This window comes from Mesoplodon bidens (genome assembly GCF_964165515.1).
Source record: "Mesoplodon bidens genome assembly, chromosome: 2".
NCBI classification, from domain to species: domain Eukaryota; kingdom Metazoa; phylum Chordata; class Mammalia; order Artiodactyla; family Ziphiidae; genus Mesoplodon; species Mesoplodon bidens.
Genome location: NC_138177.1, coordinates 136,787,812 through 136,804,515, shown reverse-complemented (window position 1 = coordinate 136,804,515; position 16,704 = coordinate 136,787,812). Strand labels below are relative to the sequence as shown.

The 16,704-nt window shown below is 48.5% G+C and overlaps 1 protein-coding gene across 1 annotated transcript; it reads right to left on the bottom strand.

The window, feature by feature from the left end:
• Positions 1-6,174: 6,174 nt before the first annotated feature.
• Positions 6,175-7,983, bottom strand: JUN (Jun proto-oncogene, AP-1 transcription factor subunit). The gene has a single exon (XM_081226594.1). The coding sequence runs from the start codon at positions 7,955-7,957 to the stop codon at positions 6,932-6,934; it is 1,026 nt and encodes a 341-aa protein (XP_081082720.1). The 5' UTR covers positions 7,958-7,983; the 3' UTR covers positions 6,175-6,931.
• Positions 7,984-16,704: the final 8,721 nt, after the last annotated feature.

The following is a 16,704-nucleotide window of genomic DNA, read 5'->3' as shown; positions in this document are numbered from 1 at the left end:
GTCTGTGGCAGGGAGGCTGTGAGGCTCCATTGAGATATAAATTCACGTGGCAGTACTACTCAAGGGCAGGGTCATATGTGAGCAAAACTAGCTCTTCTGAGTCAAGAAAGACCTGGACTCAGCTCGGGCTTCCACCAGTCACTTATTCCATGAACTTGAACAAGATGGAAACCCCCATTTTCTCATGTATACAATATAGCCCTAACATTTACCTTGTAATTCCCAGCAGAGTGCCTGCTACATAGTAGAAATTTAGTAAATGGTATATGTATTGAATATTATACAGGTTTTTGTTTATTATACTTGCGGCAGACACAGTTGTTTCCTACTGGAGCAGTTAGGAAAGGCTAAGTAATGTTACAGTAACAAAAAGCCCTCATCTCTGTGTCTTAATACAACAAAGGTTTAATTTTTGCTTCTGTTAAATGTCTATTGTTGATGCTGGGGGCGAGGAGGGACCCTGATCTACATCACCGTCATTTAAGGACCAGGTTAATGGACATTCCATCTCTGTGCTTCCACAGTTGACAAGGCTGGGAAAAGGAAACATGGTGAATTGAACACTCACTCTTAAGGCTCCCACCTGGATGTGAGAGATGTTACCACTGCTGGCATTTCATTGACTGACACAAGTCACAATGCCTCTCACCCAACTTCCAGGAGGTAGAAGATAGGGAAGTACTACCCTACCTTGTACAAGAGGAGAACTGGAAACATTTGGTGGAGAGCACTAATGACTATCCACCAACCCAAAAGCCACCCTCCATCTCACTTATTTTTTGCCATCAGAGCCTTGATTTTTATTTATTTTTAAATTTACTTTTGGTGTTCATTTTCCCATGTGCTTAGAAGAAGGTGATCCCAAGGGGGTGAATCACGACTATAGGCCAATCATGGTGGTCCCATTCCCTTGCCAGGGATGAGTTTGGGTATAGGCATACGACCTGCTTCGGGCCAGTGGGACCTGAAGGGAAGTCTACTCGGGTGGAAGTATGGAACTTCTAGGAGAGGTTTCTCTTCCTAATAAGAAAGAGAAAGATGAAAGTAAACACCCTTGCATTGCTAGTGATTATTGTGTTTACCTATGATGCCAGGAACTGCTAAAGCTATCTTGAGTCCACACAAGGGGCGTCTTTGACACACTGAGAATGGTGAAACAGATAGAAAGCCCATGATGATGTCGCTGAGCCACTATATTTGCCCTGGATCTTGTTTAAATTGTGTCTTCTGTTGCTGGCCCATGTAAGCATCTGAACTGGTGGAGTGGTCGATTATATAACAGCCAGGTACCTGCTTATCTTTTTTCAAGATTTGCCATAAGGTGAGGGCATTCCTCCCTCCGAGCATGAATCTAGGATGAATCAAATACATCTTGGAAGAGATTTGCCATCAGCAGAAGCTGATGGACAGACAGTCCCATGGAGATCTGGGAAATGCCCAAATTTTGTCCAGGCAGCTAGTGAAAACCTATAGCCTAAGAAGGCAGTAACTTAATGATCTGGTAACCCAATTTTTTGAAGGAATAATGAAGCAACCATCAAGCAATGTCTTTTAGTGGATGTACATGAAAGAAGTTTGTGTAGCAAGAAACTGTCAGGGCTTCTCAGCACTAGTATTCTAGTCTCCCCAGAACTGAGCAGTTTGCAGCAGGGCAACGAGAGTTCATTAGACGTTGCTGTAGCGTGGATGAAATATCCCAGGAGACTATCTGATTACCTTTGCTCAGACGCTGTGTACATCAAAGAACCTTCTGATGACTAATTCAGTTCCTCAGGGTCCTTGATGTAGAATCAAGGGGGTGCCCCAGGGTCACCAGGGCATCAGGTTCCTAGAAAAATATAGGAGAATATGGTTCTTGATGACTGGGGACCTAACTGTGGCCCCACCAGTCACTGCATGAGGGGCCTCAACAAAAACTCTTAAAACTCACTGGGAGCCTCAGCTTCTGTTCCTGTGAAACACAGCTACTAACAATGATGCACGCAGGGTAGTGGTGAAAATAAAATGCAATAGAAGAGATGAAATCATGTTGGAAAGGACAAGAGTATAAACTGGTGAGTACCAATCTCAGTGCTCATTCCTCTCCTCTTTGCTTACCCCACTCCAGGAAGGCAGGCCTTCCCTTAACTCCTAGGGTACCCCAGAGTTTTTCCAGGCTTTTCCTCATGCTGACCCTCCATCTGGAATTCCCTACCTCATCTCTTCTGCTCTTGACCTGATGAACTCTTAAGTCATCTAATCAGTCTCAGTTCAAGTATTTCTCCAGAAAGACCAGGATGACAATCCGACTCTTAGCATGGAACAGTTAGTACTTCACAACCCGACCCTTAAACGTTCCTGCTTCTTCTCCTTCACTCTTCTTCTCGCACCTTCATTCCCAGCCTCTCCAAGCAGCTTACAAGTCCCTCAACACACCGTGTTTTCTGATGCCCTGTTCCTCTGCACACAAGTTCCTCCTCCAACCTTTTTTGTTCCTGCTGAGTTCCACTGGATCAACTCAGATGTCATTTCACCCGTGAAGTCTTTCCTGATAAAGTCTCTTCCTCCTGCATCAGGCACCTCTTTCTGCTTCATCTCCGTACTCTTCCCCACCAGACTGGGAGTTACAGGAGAACAGGGATTGTGTCGTGTTCCTCATGGAAGCCCCACTACTAGCAAGGGCCTCAGTGAGACTGGGCCCAGGGGAATGCCCTTCTTTGGGACGTCAAAAGTCCAAAACCAAATAACTGGAGCCAGGGTCCAGAGTTAGGTAGGGATTGTTTCACTTTCTGGGGTCATCCCAGCTTCTAACCCTCTTCCCTTCTTCTTTAACATTCCACTTGACCCACGTAGAAGTAGGTGGTGGGGTGGGCAAGACTGAAAGGCATTGTCTTTTTCCTTGGTTCATTCAATGGGTATCTTCTCTAACAATAACATAGCACGAGAATAGATACATTGGCATGATCCTTGTCTCTGTCAAGCAAACACTGGATACTAACTTCAGGACCCCTGAAATACATTAACTTTACAAACAGGAAGTCCTCTCTGTCATTACCAATGAAATAGTGGTTTTTAATAAAGTCACATGTAGAACTATTTTTTGTGCCTGCCTAATGATCACATATTATCCTTCCCTATCTCCACCTCCAAGCCTAATGTTTCAGGCAGGCCCATTTTATATGAGAAGGTGCCCACTTAGTGGAGGAGGGAAGGGATGCTCTGTGTGGCTGGAAGAATGAATGTGCTAACAGTTTAATTCTTTTAAGAGCACTCATTGAGAACTAGGCTTTAGGACCTGGTGATTGGCCACGTTTGACTTTTCTGAGGGTCTTCAATCCATCTGGCATTGTGCGCCTGGAAATGGATGAGGTATATTTCACTAGAAGAAGTTAAGACCTGGAATTATTTTGGAGCATTTCAGTTCAATTGTCTATTCAGTCAACACACATTTTATAAACATCTCCTATGTAACCAGGCACTGTACTAGGAGTCTGGGTCCCACAGACGAGTAGGATAGGTTCTAGCCAAGAGACACAGAGGTTCACGATGATAATACTTTGACAAGTGCTATCACAGAAGTTTGGATAAAATGTTATGGATGCTCAATTGGGAATATTCGTTCCACCTGAAGAGGGAGTTAGCAAGGAAGGCGTCACAAAGAAGGTGCCACTTTTGCCAAACCTTGAAAAATGGGTAGGATTCAGCAGTTGAGCCAGAAAGAAAGGTATCCCAGTCAGAGGGATGAGTACAAGCAGAAGCATGGAGGGGTGAAAAGGCATGAAATTCAGATTCACACAAAGATACTTTTCTCATAGTGAATGTGTAGCCACTCAGCTTAGAAATTTTTAACCTTTTTCGAATCATGGAACTTTTTGAGAACCAAATAGAGCTTAATGATCTCTCTCCCTAGGGGAGTGTGTGTTCATGTGGGCACACCCATACACAAACACAATTTTGTAGACATTTTCATTGAGTTCATGAACCCTCTGCCCCAATGGACACAAAGGGTTAAGAATCTCTGAAATATACATATGTAAGACAGATTAAAAGAGGATTAATGGTTTTATGTGCCAATAGCTTCATCTTCTCCAACCATTAGTGTTACCCAAACAATAACTCATTGAATGCCAAAATAACATTGACCTTTGAGGGTCTATAAGTATCTGATTTTCTGTCTCCAGAGTTTACAGGAGGTTACTGGTGAATTTCCTCTACCACAATTTTTTTTTCTATCCCTTTTGTTAGAATTTCAGAGATATACATTCAGAACGATAGTTGAAACAAACAAGGGTAGGGATAGGCCTGAGTTTCAGGCTTTTTGTTTTGTTTGGTTTTTTTTAAGTCAGAGTCTAGGGGCTTCCCTGGCAGCGCAGTGGTTGAGAGTCCGCCTGCCGATGCAGGGGACACGGGTTCGTGCCCCAGTCCGGGAAGATCCCACATGCCGCGGAGTGAGCCATGTGAGCCATGGCCGCTGAGCCTGTGCGTCCGGAGCCTGTGCTCCGCAACGGGAGAGGCCGCAACAGTGAGAGGCCCGCGTACCGCAAAAAAAAAAAAGTCAGAGTCTAAAGCAAACTGGGGAGTGGTGTGGCTTTTCTGTGCTGCACTGTTGTCTGGGCTTAGTCTACCTTTGCAGGTAATTAATTTCCCAGCCTGCTTATTTTTTCTAGTTGGCTCTTGTTTAGCTTCCACAGAGCCCCACCCCAAAGTGCTTTATTGTCCCTCTTCTGACTATTCCTACAAATGGTCAAAATCAACTCACCTTCCGGGTTGCTGACATGGGCAAATTCACTATTTGGAGAAGTGTCTCTGCTCCCAGTAACCCTTTGTTAAATAAGTGTTGTTACAATGGAGTGGACCTGATAGCTGACAGGTCAGTCCAACCCCTTCCACTCCTGGACACTCCCCCGAGGAGAAACTCTCTGTGTCTTTGGATTTACAGCCACAGGCAGGATATTAGCACTCCCAGACCTGTTGGGTACTAGAGCACTGCTAATGAGCAAAGAGCCCTGCCTCAGTTAGTGGTTTGGGGAAGTATTCCTGGATGTCAAATTGCTTTTGCTGCTTGATAATCATACTGGCTCTTGGGATGAAAAGCAACCAAGCAAAACTTGTTCCCTTGTTGAGGACTGCCTTGTTGAGCTCTTAAGTTATATCTGTAGACAGAATTTAAGTTTGCCATTTCTCCAGAGTGAAGGTTTGATTTATATACATAATCATTGTACTGGTGTTCATGTTTTCTCTTGTGTATTTTTTTATAGTATCTAGAGTACCATCTTTTGAGACCAAGTCTATAATAATTATTTAAACAAGGCTGATTATTTTAGAGACAAATTAAGAAACTATAGAAGAATCCGAAATGATAAACTGCTATACTGGTAATCTGTCTAGGCATAGGGAGGGGGTGTGTGGAAAGTGAAAGAGAAAGAGAGACAGAGAGAGAGAGAGAGAGAGGGAGAGAGAGAGAGAGAGAGAGAAGGCGAATGAGGATGAATGAAGCTGGGAGAATGTTTCATCCAGACTGCAATTCCTGTGTTGACTTTTCATAAATTCTTTGCTTATTAATTACCAAATAACTTCAGATGGCAGTAATGTTAACCCCTGCAACTGAAAAGCAATGCTTCAGAACAGAGCTTGGGGAGAAGAAAAGTAGTAAAGGGAAAGGAATTCAAGATCTGTTATTGGTATTTGAATACATTTATTGTGACAAGAATGCTGTTATAAATATTCATATGCAAAGACCGTCTCTTTTATCTAGGAATTGTTAAAATAAAGATTCCAAATTGGAAGGATACATCTTTTGTAAAAATCTGCCACTGTTCCTGCTTTGAGAATAAGCATCTATTGTTAAAATTCCTACTAACATTATAAATGGTCACAGCACATGCCACTTGATATGATCCAAACTTTAAAATGTTTGACTTCCCAGGGAGCTGCCCCTCTCCACCACAACCTCCCTTCCCTCAGCCTCCTGAAATGCCACATTATCCTTTGTAAGCCACTCTGTATAGCTTGTTGGGAAGAATATAACTTGATGAGGGAATCAGCTACAGTTATCTCTTAACTCCAGTAGGTAACAGTTTTCACTGCTTGATAGTAAGAAGCACTGAGAGTGATTTTAATGGACACTCTTAACTCTTTCAGCTCCACCTGGTAAAGTAATCTACAGGTAATGCAGAAAAGAGGTTGGGGGAGGGGTCACTTTTTCAATATTTTATTGTATTTTCTTAAATATCCTTTCTGGAATTTTCAGAAACAAAACATAAAAAAATTATATACTTTATTACAAATGGTAAACTCAGAGTGCTCCAAATCTCTTATTTACAAACAACGCTGGGCAGGACACCCAAACAAACAAACATGAAATAACTTACAAAGGCGTGAAGCTGTTTATTGACAGTAATCAGCTTTCATCAAATTAAAAAATATATACATGTACATACACAGTTATGGAAGGCAGTCCAGAAGGAGTTCATCTGCAGACTGGGCCTCGCTCTCGCAAACCTCCCTCCCGCCTCCCCCCCCCACCCCCTTTGTGTTCTTAAGGAGCACTACAGAAGCAATCTACAGTCTCTATTGCAGTTTGCGACCCCTCCCTCCCCCCTTTAATACTGAATGAGATCGAATGTTAGGTCCATGCAGTTCTTGGTCAATGTTAAAGAAAAGTCTAACGTTCTGTTTGCGCGGGGACAGCCCGACCGTAAAGCGGGGCAGCCCGCGGGCGGCCGCTCCCTGGCTCCCTGCCAAAGGGAGGGCGCGCCAAGTCCTTCCCTCTCGTGCACACTGGGGGCGCCGTCAGGACGCAACCCAGTCCAACTTGGAAAGCCTTGGCTTTAGTCCTCGGACACTTCTTTTTTCTCTCTTTCTCCCTCTCTCGCAACTTGTCAAGTTCTCAAGTCTGTCCCTCTCTGGGTTATTTGTTCTCCGTTGCCCCTCAGCCCCCGACAGTCTCGCCTCAAAACGTTTGCAACTGCTGCGTTAGCATGAGTTGGCACCCACTGTTAACGTGGTTCATGACTTTCTGCTTAAGCTGGGCCACCTGTTCCCTGAGCATGTTGGCCGTGGACGCCAGCTCCGAGTTCTGCGCTTTCAAGGTTTTCACTTTTTCCTCCAGCCGGGCGATCCTCTCCAGCTTCCTTTTCCGGCACTTGGAGGCAGCGATGCGGTTCCTCATGCGCTTCCTCTCCGCCTTGATCCGCTCCTGGGACTCCATGTCGATGGGGGACAGGGGCGGCGTTTCCCCGGGCATCTCGGGGACCGTCTGCGGCTCCTCCTTCAGGGCCTGCAGCCGCGGGTGCTGCACGGGGATCTGCTGGGGCAGGTGGTGCGGCGGCGGCGGCGGCGGCGGCTGCTGCTGAGGCTGCGCGGGAAAGGCCAGGCCGGCAGCGCCGTAGGAGGGCGCCCCGCCGCCGCCGCCGCCGCCGCCGCCGCCGCTCAGCGCGCCCGGGTTGAAGTTGCTGAGGTTGGCGTAGACCGGCGGCTCGCTGTGCAGGCTGGCGCCGAAGCCGCCGCCGCCGCCGCCGCCGCCCGCCACCGAGGCCACCGCCGGGGCCACCAGGCCCGCCCCGCTGACCGGCTGCGCCGCCGACGTGACGCTGGGCAGCGTGTTCTGGCTGTGCAGTTCGGCCAGGGCGCGCACGAAGCCCTCGGCGAAGCCCTCCTGCTCGTCCGTCACGTTCTTGGGACACAGGAACTGGGTGGGGGTCGGCGTGGTGGTGATGTGCCCGTTGCTGGACTGGATTATCAGGCGCTCCAGCTCGGGCGACGCCAGCTTGAGCAGCCCCACGTCGGGCGAGGTGAGGAGGTCGGAGTTCTTGGCCCGGAGGTGCGGCTTCAGGCTACCCACGGGGTCGGCCAGGTTCAGGGTCATGCTCTGCTTCAGGATCTTGGGGTTACTGTAGCCGTAGGCGCCGCTCTCGGACTGGAGGAACGAGGCGTTGAGGGCATCGTCGTAGAAGGTCGTTTCCATCTTTGCAGTCATAGAACAGTCTGTCACTTCACGTGGGGTTAGTTTGGGCTGCGCGCAGAAGTTTCGGGGCCGCAACAGCGCGCTGGCAAGCGGGGGACACCCGCGCTTCCCCAGGCCTTGAGTAAGGAAAGTTTCTGGAAGAGCGCGCGCCCCCGCCGGCTGGCCTCCCCCGGCGCCCTCCTCACCGGCTCGCTCCGGGGGATCGCAGGGTTAAGACGCCGCCCGCGCTCTTACTTGTCCGCTCGCGCGCGCCGCCCGGCTTTGAAAAGTCGCGGTCACTCCCGTAGCTCTCTCGGGCCCAGAGGTTCCTCGGAGCCCGCGGACGAACTCGCTTCCCGGCGGCAGCAGGTAGCGCGGACCCCGCGGTGGCCGGCCGGCGGCGGGTCTCCGCCGCCCCGACTCCGAAGACTGTCCCCTCCTCCGCTGCGAGGGGGAGGGGGCGCCCGGCAGCCGCGGCTCGCGCTCGCCCAAGTTCAGCAACCGGTTCGAGCGAAGCGGAGCGCACGTCCTCCTCTCTCTGCCACCTCCTTTTCTCTACCGCCGCCGCGGCAGCTTCCTTTGCAAAGGAAAGCTTTGCAAAAGTTCGCTCCGGGACCCGGCGGCCACTTGTCTCCTGTCCTCCTGGCCGGGAAACTTCTTGCTGCTGCAGCCGCTCTCCGGACTTCCCCGGGCGGACAGTGGCCGCTCTCCACGCTGTCAGCAGCGCTAGCGCAGCTGGGCTCTCTCCGCCTGGGGGCGGCTGGAGAAGGGGCTCTCCCGGCGCTCCCCAGAACACCAGCCCGGGAGCCACAAGCACTAGCTCCGGGCCGTTGGAGAGAAAATGGAAAAGAAAATAAGATTTGCAGTCCTTCCCAGCTGACTGTGCCTGTCTGCCTGCCTGCGTCCGCGTACCTCCACTCCCGCCTCACAGCTTCAGCCACACTCAGTGCAACTCTGAGCCCTTATCCAGCCCGAGCTCAACACTTATCTGCTACCAGTCAACCCCTAAAAATAGCCCATGATGTCACCCCAAGGCCTTCCCATTGGCTCGCGTCGCTCTCAGGAGGGCGGGCCCACCCGTCGCCATGGAGACCCCACCCTAGAAGATTCTTCTCTGGACCCGCGGAGGCTCACGGGATGAGGTAATGCTCTGTTGCCCTCCTACAGTTGGGCCCTTCTTTCTCCTCCTCCCCCCGGCCTCCCCCTCCGCGCGACTTGAGCCCCTGTCTTCCTTCTCCCCTCCCCGGCGCGTCTTTCCCGGCCCGCCCGGTGCATTGTGGGCTGACGTCTTGGAGTTTGACTGCCTAGTGACGGTGGCTGCCGCGAGCCGGGCGGACTCGGGCGCTTGCAGCCTCTGAAGGAAGCGGGCTGAAGTTCAGGGCTCGGGGCGGGAAGGCAGGGTATGCGGGACCCAGAAGGCGGGGGAACCGGGCCAGGTGTCTGGGGCCGAGGGCGCGGGGCGGGTGGTATTTCCCCACCTCAGGGCTCGATGTCATTTCGCCGCCGCGAGGGGCGGGCCGGCTGAGCGCCCCGGAAGTGCGGGGGGGGGGCCGGGAGTACCGCCCTTAAGGTGGCTCTGTTAAGTCCCCTGTGGGGACGAGTGAAAGTGGGCTTTTAAGTTTAGGGGCGGTTCTTGAGGGTCGGCCCCCCACGTTGAGAAAGCTCTGAAGTTTGTCTCCTGATCAAGTTCAAGAGCGACTGTCCGGCTGCACCTGGAAGCCGAGTGATTTGCATTGCTTGAAACCTGGTGTTCAGCTAAGTCCCCGCCGCACCCCACCTCACCCTCCTGACCGTGGGAGAAAGGGTGCGGGGGTTCATAGCTTTGCCTCGGAGAGGAGATTTCTTACAGGAGGTGGAATTAGTCGAGTTGGGAACGAGCGTTTAGGGAATCCGAAACTCTGGGAACCCGGTGATCGCCTACTTCCCGCCCCCGCACAAGATGCATAGGCACACCACACATCCCACGCACACACGAACACACACACACACACACCACTCTTCCCGCCCTGATTTGCTTCCGGGAAAACTAGTCCGAGAGCAGCAGACACTTGCCAAAAGTCACACAGCGAGTCAGGAGTAGAATCAAGATTTAAAATTTCTCCGCTCCCGGCCGGCCGGTGGGCCCATTATCCTGTGTAGCCTCTAGGAAGCGCTAGACCCATGTAAGTGGTTCCTTTCTGTGGTTGTTATTTTATTCTCCCCCAACCCCTCACCCCTTAGGGACAAAAGTGTATGGTGGGAAGAATAGCAAAGTCGGGAATCGTGGGTTCTCTCGTGGCCAGCGCTGCCACGTTGTGAAGTGAGCAAATCAGAGAACTTCTTTGAGCTTCAGTTCCCTCATCTGCAGGTGGGGCTGGTGAGACCCACCTTACTGGGCTGAGTTAGCGTAGAGTCATGGCCTCCAGGTCTAGGAGGTGGTCGCCAACAGCCCCCTTCCCTGCCCTTCTTCGGAGTTTCCCAGAGCGTCGATGGAATGCCAGGGTGTAAGAATGTGACTTGGCAGGACCAGGTGGACTGATGCTGCGAGAAGCAGTGAGGGCAGGAGGGTGAGGGAGGAAAGGGTCAGAAGTCAGCTCCTTCCAGGGTTTTCTCCAGGACTGGGGCTTGAAGTTGGACCTGCAGCAGCTTATGTTCCTAGGTTCTAATTCTGGCTTTTCAGCTTCTGAGCTTGGGGGAATTCAGCCTTGGGTTCATAACCCAGAGCTTTAAGGTATTTGTGGCTTTTAGAGTTCAGATCCAACAGCCCGGCAGCAGCTGGTGTCAGGGAAATCTTGACAGCTTTCCTTTACTCCAGCACTTGCCTCTCATTGCCTTGTGCAGCAGGAGAAAACAGTGGCTACTGTGAGCCAGACACTGAACTGGGTGGGGGTAAGGGTACAGTGATGACACGAGTCAGTTACTTTCCTCAAGGAGGGAACATTCTCCTCTATATTGTTACCCTGAATCGTTTTCTTCTGTAATCAGGGAGCTGGTGTTTTAAAAATAATTTTAATGATAACAGTAATAAGAATGAATATCATGTATTAAACACCTACCATCAGCCAGGCATTCACCAGAGCAATTTATACAGTTCTCCCTACAACTATCTTGGGCTACATATATTATTATCTGGATTTAGTATATGAGGAACTAGGCCCAGAGAGTTTAAGTATCCTGCTCAGGTCACACAGGCAGCTGGAAGTAGACTTCAGGTGTGTGTTACATTCCCTTTTTATATCTTCTCTGCTGAGGGAGACTCTTGTAAAGTATTGGTTGTCTGCAGAGGAAACGGCCCTTAGATGGTGGGATGGAAGAAATTGTCTTGCCGGATTCTCTGTAGCTCCTTTCAAAGCCTCCTTTCAGAGCTCCTGTATTTAGAAACTTCAAAACTTAGGACTTTACATAAATATATATCTTTTGCCTAAGGGTTCTGTGTGTTCCACTCTGCCTTATGTGGTTTAGTAGGCTGATTTTCTCCTTATGTTGAGAAATAGCATATTTCATCCAAAAAATAACAGATCTTTTCATGTTAACGCCCTTGCTTGGAAGCCTTCATTGGCTTCCCCTCACAACCAGGAGAGGGTTCGGATGCCTTTGCGTGGGAGAGGGGGCCTTTCACAACCTAGCTTCTGCTGTCCAGCCCCATCCTTCACTCCTAGTATCAGGAAAGGCTGGGCTATGCTGCCTTAACAAACAGCACTACCATTTCAGTGGCTTACCGCAGGGAAGTTTATTTCTTGCTCATGCCACGTCCCCACTGGGGGTCTGCAGGGGAGTTCCATTCCCTATGGATTTGGGCTGAAGAAGGCTTCATCTTGATGCATGCTTCTCCTTACGGTCTCGGCTGGGTAGAGGGAAGGAGGCAACTCATTCAGTGGCTCTCAGAGCATCCACCTGGAAGTGACACACTGTACGCCTGCTCATGCATCCTTGGCCGGAGCAAGTTACGTGGCCATGCCTAACTTTAAAGCTCTGTAATCCTGCCACGTGTCTCGAAGGGAGAGAGCCAGGAATATTTGGGAAACAACACTAATGACTCGAACAGTCTCTCTTTCTGTTCACCAAATGTTTGGCTTACTGTCCTCCCACAGGCAGAATTCCACTCTCTCCTCAAAGGGGACGACCCTAAAGACCCACCTAGTCACGGTATATCAAGCTCACTTTCCAAGGAGCGGGTGATGCGTAGTAGACTCTATATCAGCTCCAGATGTGACTCTTCATCCAAAGGCAAGATATCTGCCCGGCATACCCTCAGTATGTAGCAGTGGGACAGAGATGGGATAACTGCAATGGACACACTGATCAGAAAGTGGAGGAATGGGACACCACAGTTGACATTAATCCAGAGCAGACATGTTGGGGACTCCCCTACCCAACACCCTGATTAGATGTGGATTCTGCTCCCTAAGTGTAGCTGCCCTAGCCACTGTTTTCTGTGACCCCTGGCCTTGACCTCTGAGAGAGTCTTCCTTCTGTACATCTAAAGCAGGCATAGGAAATAGGTTTTCAAACCAGATTTTAAAAATAGGGGTGGTGTTGGGGGAACAGAGTGATATTAAGTCTCAAATACAGTCTCCTTTAATCCAGGCTGATGTTCTTTTGGCAGTGCAACTCTCCCAAAAATGTAGGTTTCTTATCTATTTGATTCCAGGCGTTCCATGTGTCAATAGCCACAGCCAATTCTTTTCTAGACATGCCTCCGTGGTTTGCCATGTTTCTTTGCTTTCTTGCTCTCCTGCCTGCTAATCTCTCTCTCATTCATCTCATTTTCATATTCTCTCTGTCCCTCTCTGTTTCTTTGTCTTGCTGTCTCTCTGTCTATCTCTCTCCTGACTTGGCTTTGAGTGCTTTACACTTATTGGGCTTAGGTGGGAGAGTCATACTTTTCCTCCCATTTCCTCCCTTTTCCCTTTTCTCTAATTGAAAGCATATGCTCAGTAACATCTTAATTTATCCAGAGGTTTAAACAATAGGTTTGAGGCCATACCTTTGACTTGAGCCATACTTCAGGGCTGATTTTAACTAACCGTTTCTTGCTGAAAATCTTCCTTAATTTTACTAGTTGAGATTGAGAAACAATAGCCTCCTCTAACCCTCCATAACTCTGAATTTATAGATTGTTCCTAGTCTCTTTCATTCCTGCTTGCAAACTGGCCAGATCTTCTCTGAGCTCATCTCTCTCTCTTTTTTTTTTATAAATTTATTTATTTTATTTATTTTTGGCTGTGTTGGGTCTTTGTTGCTGCGTGCGGGCTTTCTCTAGTTGTGGAGAGCGGGGGCTACTCTTCGTTGTGGTGCATGGGCTTCTCATTGCTGTAGCTTCTCTTGTTGCGGAGCATGGGCTCTAGGCACGCGAGCTTCAGTAGTTGTGGCACACGGGCTCAGTAGTTGTGGCTCATGAGCTCTAGAGCACAGGCTCAGTAGTTGTAGCGCACGGGCTTAGTTACTCCACGGCATGTGGGATTTTCCCTGACCAGGGCTCGAGCCCGTGTCCCCTGCATTGGCAGGCAGATTCTTAACCACTGCGCCACCAGGGAAGCCCCTGTATTGGCTTTAAAAGCTTCCTCCAAGAAATGACGTTACTTATGTTTACATAGTACTGATCAAAAACTAGTCACATGACCATGTCTTACTTAAAAGGTGCAGGAAAGTGCAATCCTACTATGCACTTGGAAGTTAAGAGCTGGAAATGCACACCGCTGTATAGGCCAGGTTATGCTCTGGTAGCGATCCAAAAACCTTACTGAATGACAACCATGGAATTATTTCTCACTCATGCTGCATGCCCATTATGGGTTGGTTGTGTCTCTGCTTCAGACACATCATTTTTGCTCTGGGACCTTTTCTGAAACATTGCTGATTGCCATGGCAGACAGCAAAGAACATGGTGCTTAAAGCTTCTACTGAAAACAGTTTCATGTGGCCAAGCCTGTTGTCAGTGGGGAGAGGCAGCAAGTATTTGCAAATAGTAATACAGTATACCACGCCCTACACTACACATTCCTCCCATTCCTATGAGTCTCAGCTACCCTAAACATTTTCCATACCTCTGACATTTTCCTGGTTTTCCATTTATTTTCATCCTTAATCAAAATGCCACCTGGCAAACTCCTACTCACCCTTCAAGACCCTGCTCAAATAATTGCTCCCTCTGAAGCTTGCTGTTACCCCATCTCTCACCCTCAAGTAGTTATTATCTTCTTTGGCTCCCATCACACTGGGTACAGACCCGAAGCTGAGAATGTACATCACGTGTTCTTGTAAATGTCTTCTTACACCCTGACTCCACATCCAGGAACTGTGTCTTACTCATTTTTATATTTCCAATGCTTAATGCAGTGCCTGGCACACGGAAGGATAGAAGGGACTCAATAAATGCTTATTGATGAGTTTCTTAAAAATAGTATTTTCTATAGCAGAATTAAGGGTGTGTTTTAATAGTCAAATAGCAACAGTAACTTGTTTAAATACATAAAGCTTCTAACAAATTCCCCTGCTGAACCTTCCCTAAGCACATCCTATTGGACTTGGGATAAAACCCAAATTCTTTACTTTGCCTATAAGATCTCACATGACCTGGGTTATCCTACCTCACCAGCCTGAAATTACTAGTACTTCTCTCCTCACTATTCTGCAGCCACACTGGCTATGATTGTATCAGTCAGGATAGCCTAGGTTATGTTCCAGTAAAAAAACAACTCCAGATCTCAGTGACTTAAGACAAAAAAGTTTTATTTCTCGCTTCTGCTCCATGTCCATCAAAAGTTGTCAGGCAGTCTGATCACTTTGGCTTCCCCTGGGATCCAGCCTGATGGAGTACGCACTTTCAGGAACATTACAGACCTCATGGTAAAGGGAAAGGGAGCTTTGAAGGGCTCTAGCCAGGCAATTAGGCACATTTGCGGGAGAATGTCACATGTCACTTCTTACAATTCATTGGCTAAAACTAGTCTAATGGCCCCACCCAGCCACAAGTTGACCAGGAAATGCCATCCTATTTGTCTGGAAGGCGGAGAGCTGCAAATCTTTGGCGACCAGTCCTAATGACTCCCACACTGGACTTCTTCAGTTCCTCAAACAAGACAGACTGTTTCTTGCCTAAGAACCCTTATATGAGCCCTCCTACCTCTTCCCCGTTCCTTGGTCAATTTTTATTTCTTTAGAGGTTAGCTTAAATGACACTTAAAGAGGCTTTCTTTTATATTACACCCCTGTACCCACCCCCATCTAAATTAGGTTCCTCTCTTCTGCCTTTTCATAAGTCTCTGTGTTTTTTCTTTATAACAGTTGGGATTTCAGGAGGGTGATAAATCACACCCTCTTTCGTTCCCTCCTGAGTTCAGAACCAGCTGAAAGTTAGATACAGGAATCAGATGAATGTGGATTGCATGCCCACTTGATAGCTGATATAGTCTAGATTGGAGGGCATGGCAGACATGAGGCCACAATGGGTTTCCTCATGTTTCATCCTGAATTAAACTTACCCACGGGTCCCTGGCAAAGGCGGGCAGTTGCAGGCCTTTTCCAAATGGACAGTCAGTGTTTGCATCCTGTAGACAAATTCATTCTGAGAAGAGAGAACAGATGGCTGAGATGGGCCCGCTTTTGTATACACCATCCCCCTTACGGTGATGTCTTTTCAGCACTCAGAACGTCTGCAAAACTTAAGGGATCGGGCTTCCCTGGTGGCGCAGTGGTTGGGAGTCCGCCTGCCGATGCGGGGGACGCGGGTTCGTGCCCCGGTCCGGGAGGATCCCACATGCTGCGGAGCGGCTGGGCCCGTGAGCCATGGCTGCTGGGCCGGCGCGTCCGGAGCCTGTGCTCCGCAACGGGAGAGGCCACAGCAGTGAGACGCCCGCGTACCGCAAAAAAAAAAAAAAAAAAAAAACTTAAGGGATCATAAAGTAACAAGGGCCCTTTAGAAGCCACCTTCCAAGTTCTGCCCTTTTCCCAATGTAGGAATCCCTTTGACAGTATCTTCACTACTTAAGTGCTTCTAGCGATCCTCAGAGCTGGGGAGTGATGTCTACTGAATGCTGCCAAATGGACCTCACTGGGAATATTATGGACATGAAACTGTGGGAAGCAATTTTGATCAGTCAGAGAGATCTCAGAGAAGGTCAGCCGAATGGTGAGAAGCCAGAAACTATGACCCGTGGAGAAGAATTGAAGGAACTGGGAATATTTACCCAAGGGGAAAAATAAAAAACCATGAGACCATGTAGAGAAGTCTCCAAATAGTTGTGCAGCTATCACATGGGGGAGTTCACTTATTTTGCAGGTTTTGAGGTCAGAGCAAGGGTAATGACTAGAAGTTAGAGAGGAAAACTCGGCTATCTTTAAGGAAGAACTTTCTGAAGTTATAGTTATTTATCAATGTGATAGTTGCCTTAAAAGTAGAATGGAAATTCATCCATTCAATACATATTTACCGCTTACTATGTGCCAGACACTATACTGGGTTAGTTTATGATAATTCCTAGTGAGCCCGTAGTAACTTGCAATATTCAAGTTATACTTTGTTTTCAAAGTTCATGAAAACCTTTTAAAATATTCTCTTTTAGAATTTGTCTGGGAGTGGACACCAATATTAGTGGCTTTTTTTTTCTCAATTCTAGAACTGACATTTTTTTTCCTCTCAAAATTTGAAAACCTAAGTTGATATTTTCTCATGTCCAGTGTTAGTTAGGTGAACATTCTTCGATCAAAACAATTGTTGGGAATTCCCTGGCAGTCCAGTGGTTAGGACTCCGGGCTTTCACTGCCGAGGGCCCGGGTTCAATCCCTGGTCGGGGAACTAA

Bases quoted from the DNA above. Each gene is read 5' to 3' on its own strand.
- JUN (XM_081226594.1), bottom strand. From the start codon at position 7,957: ATGACTGCAAAGATGGAAACGACCTTCTACGACGATGCCCTCAACGCC.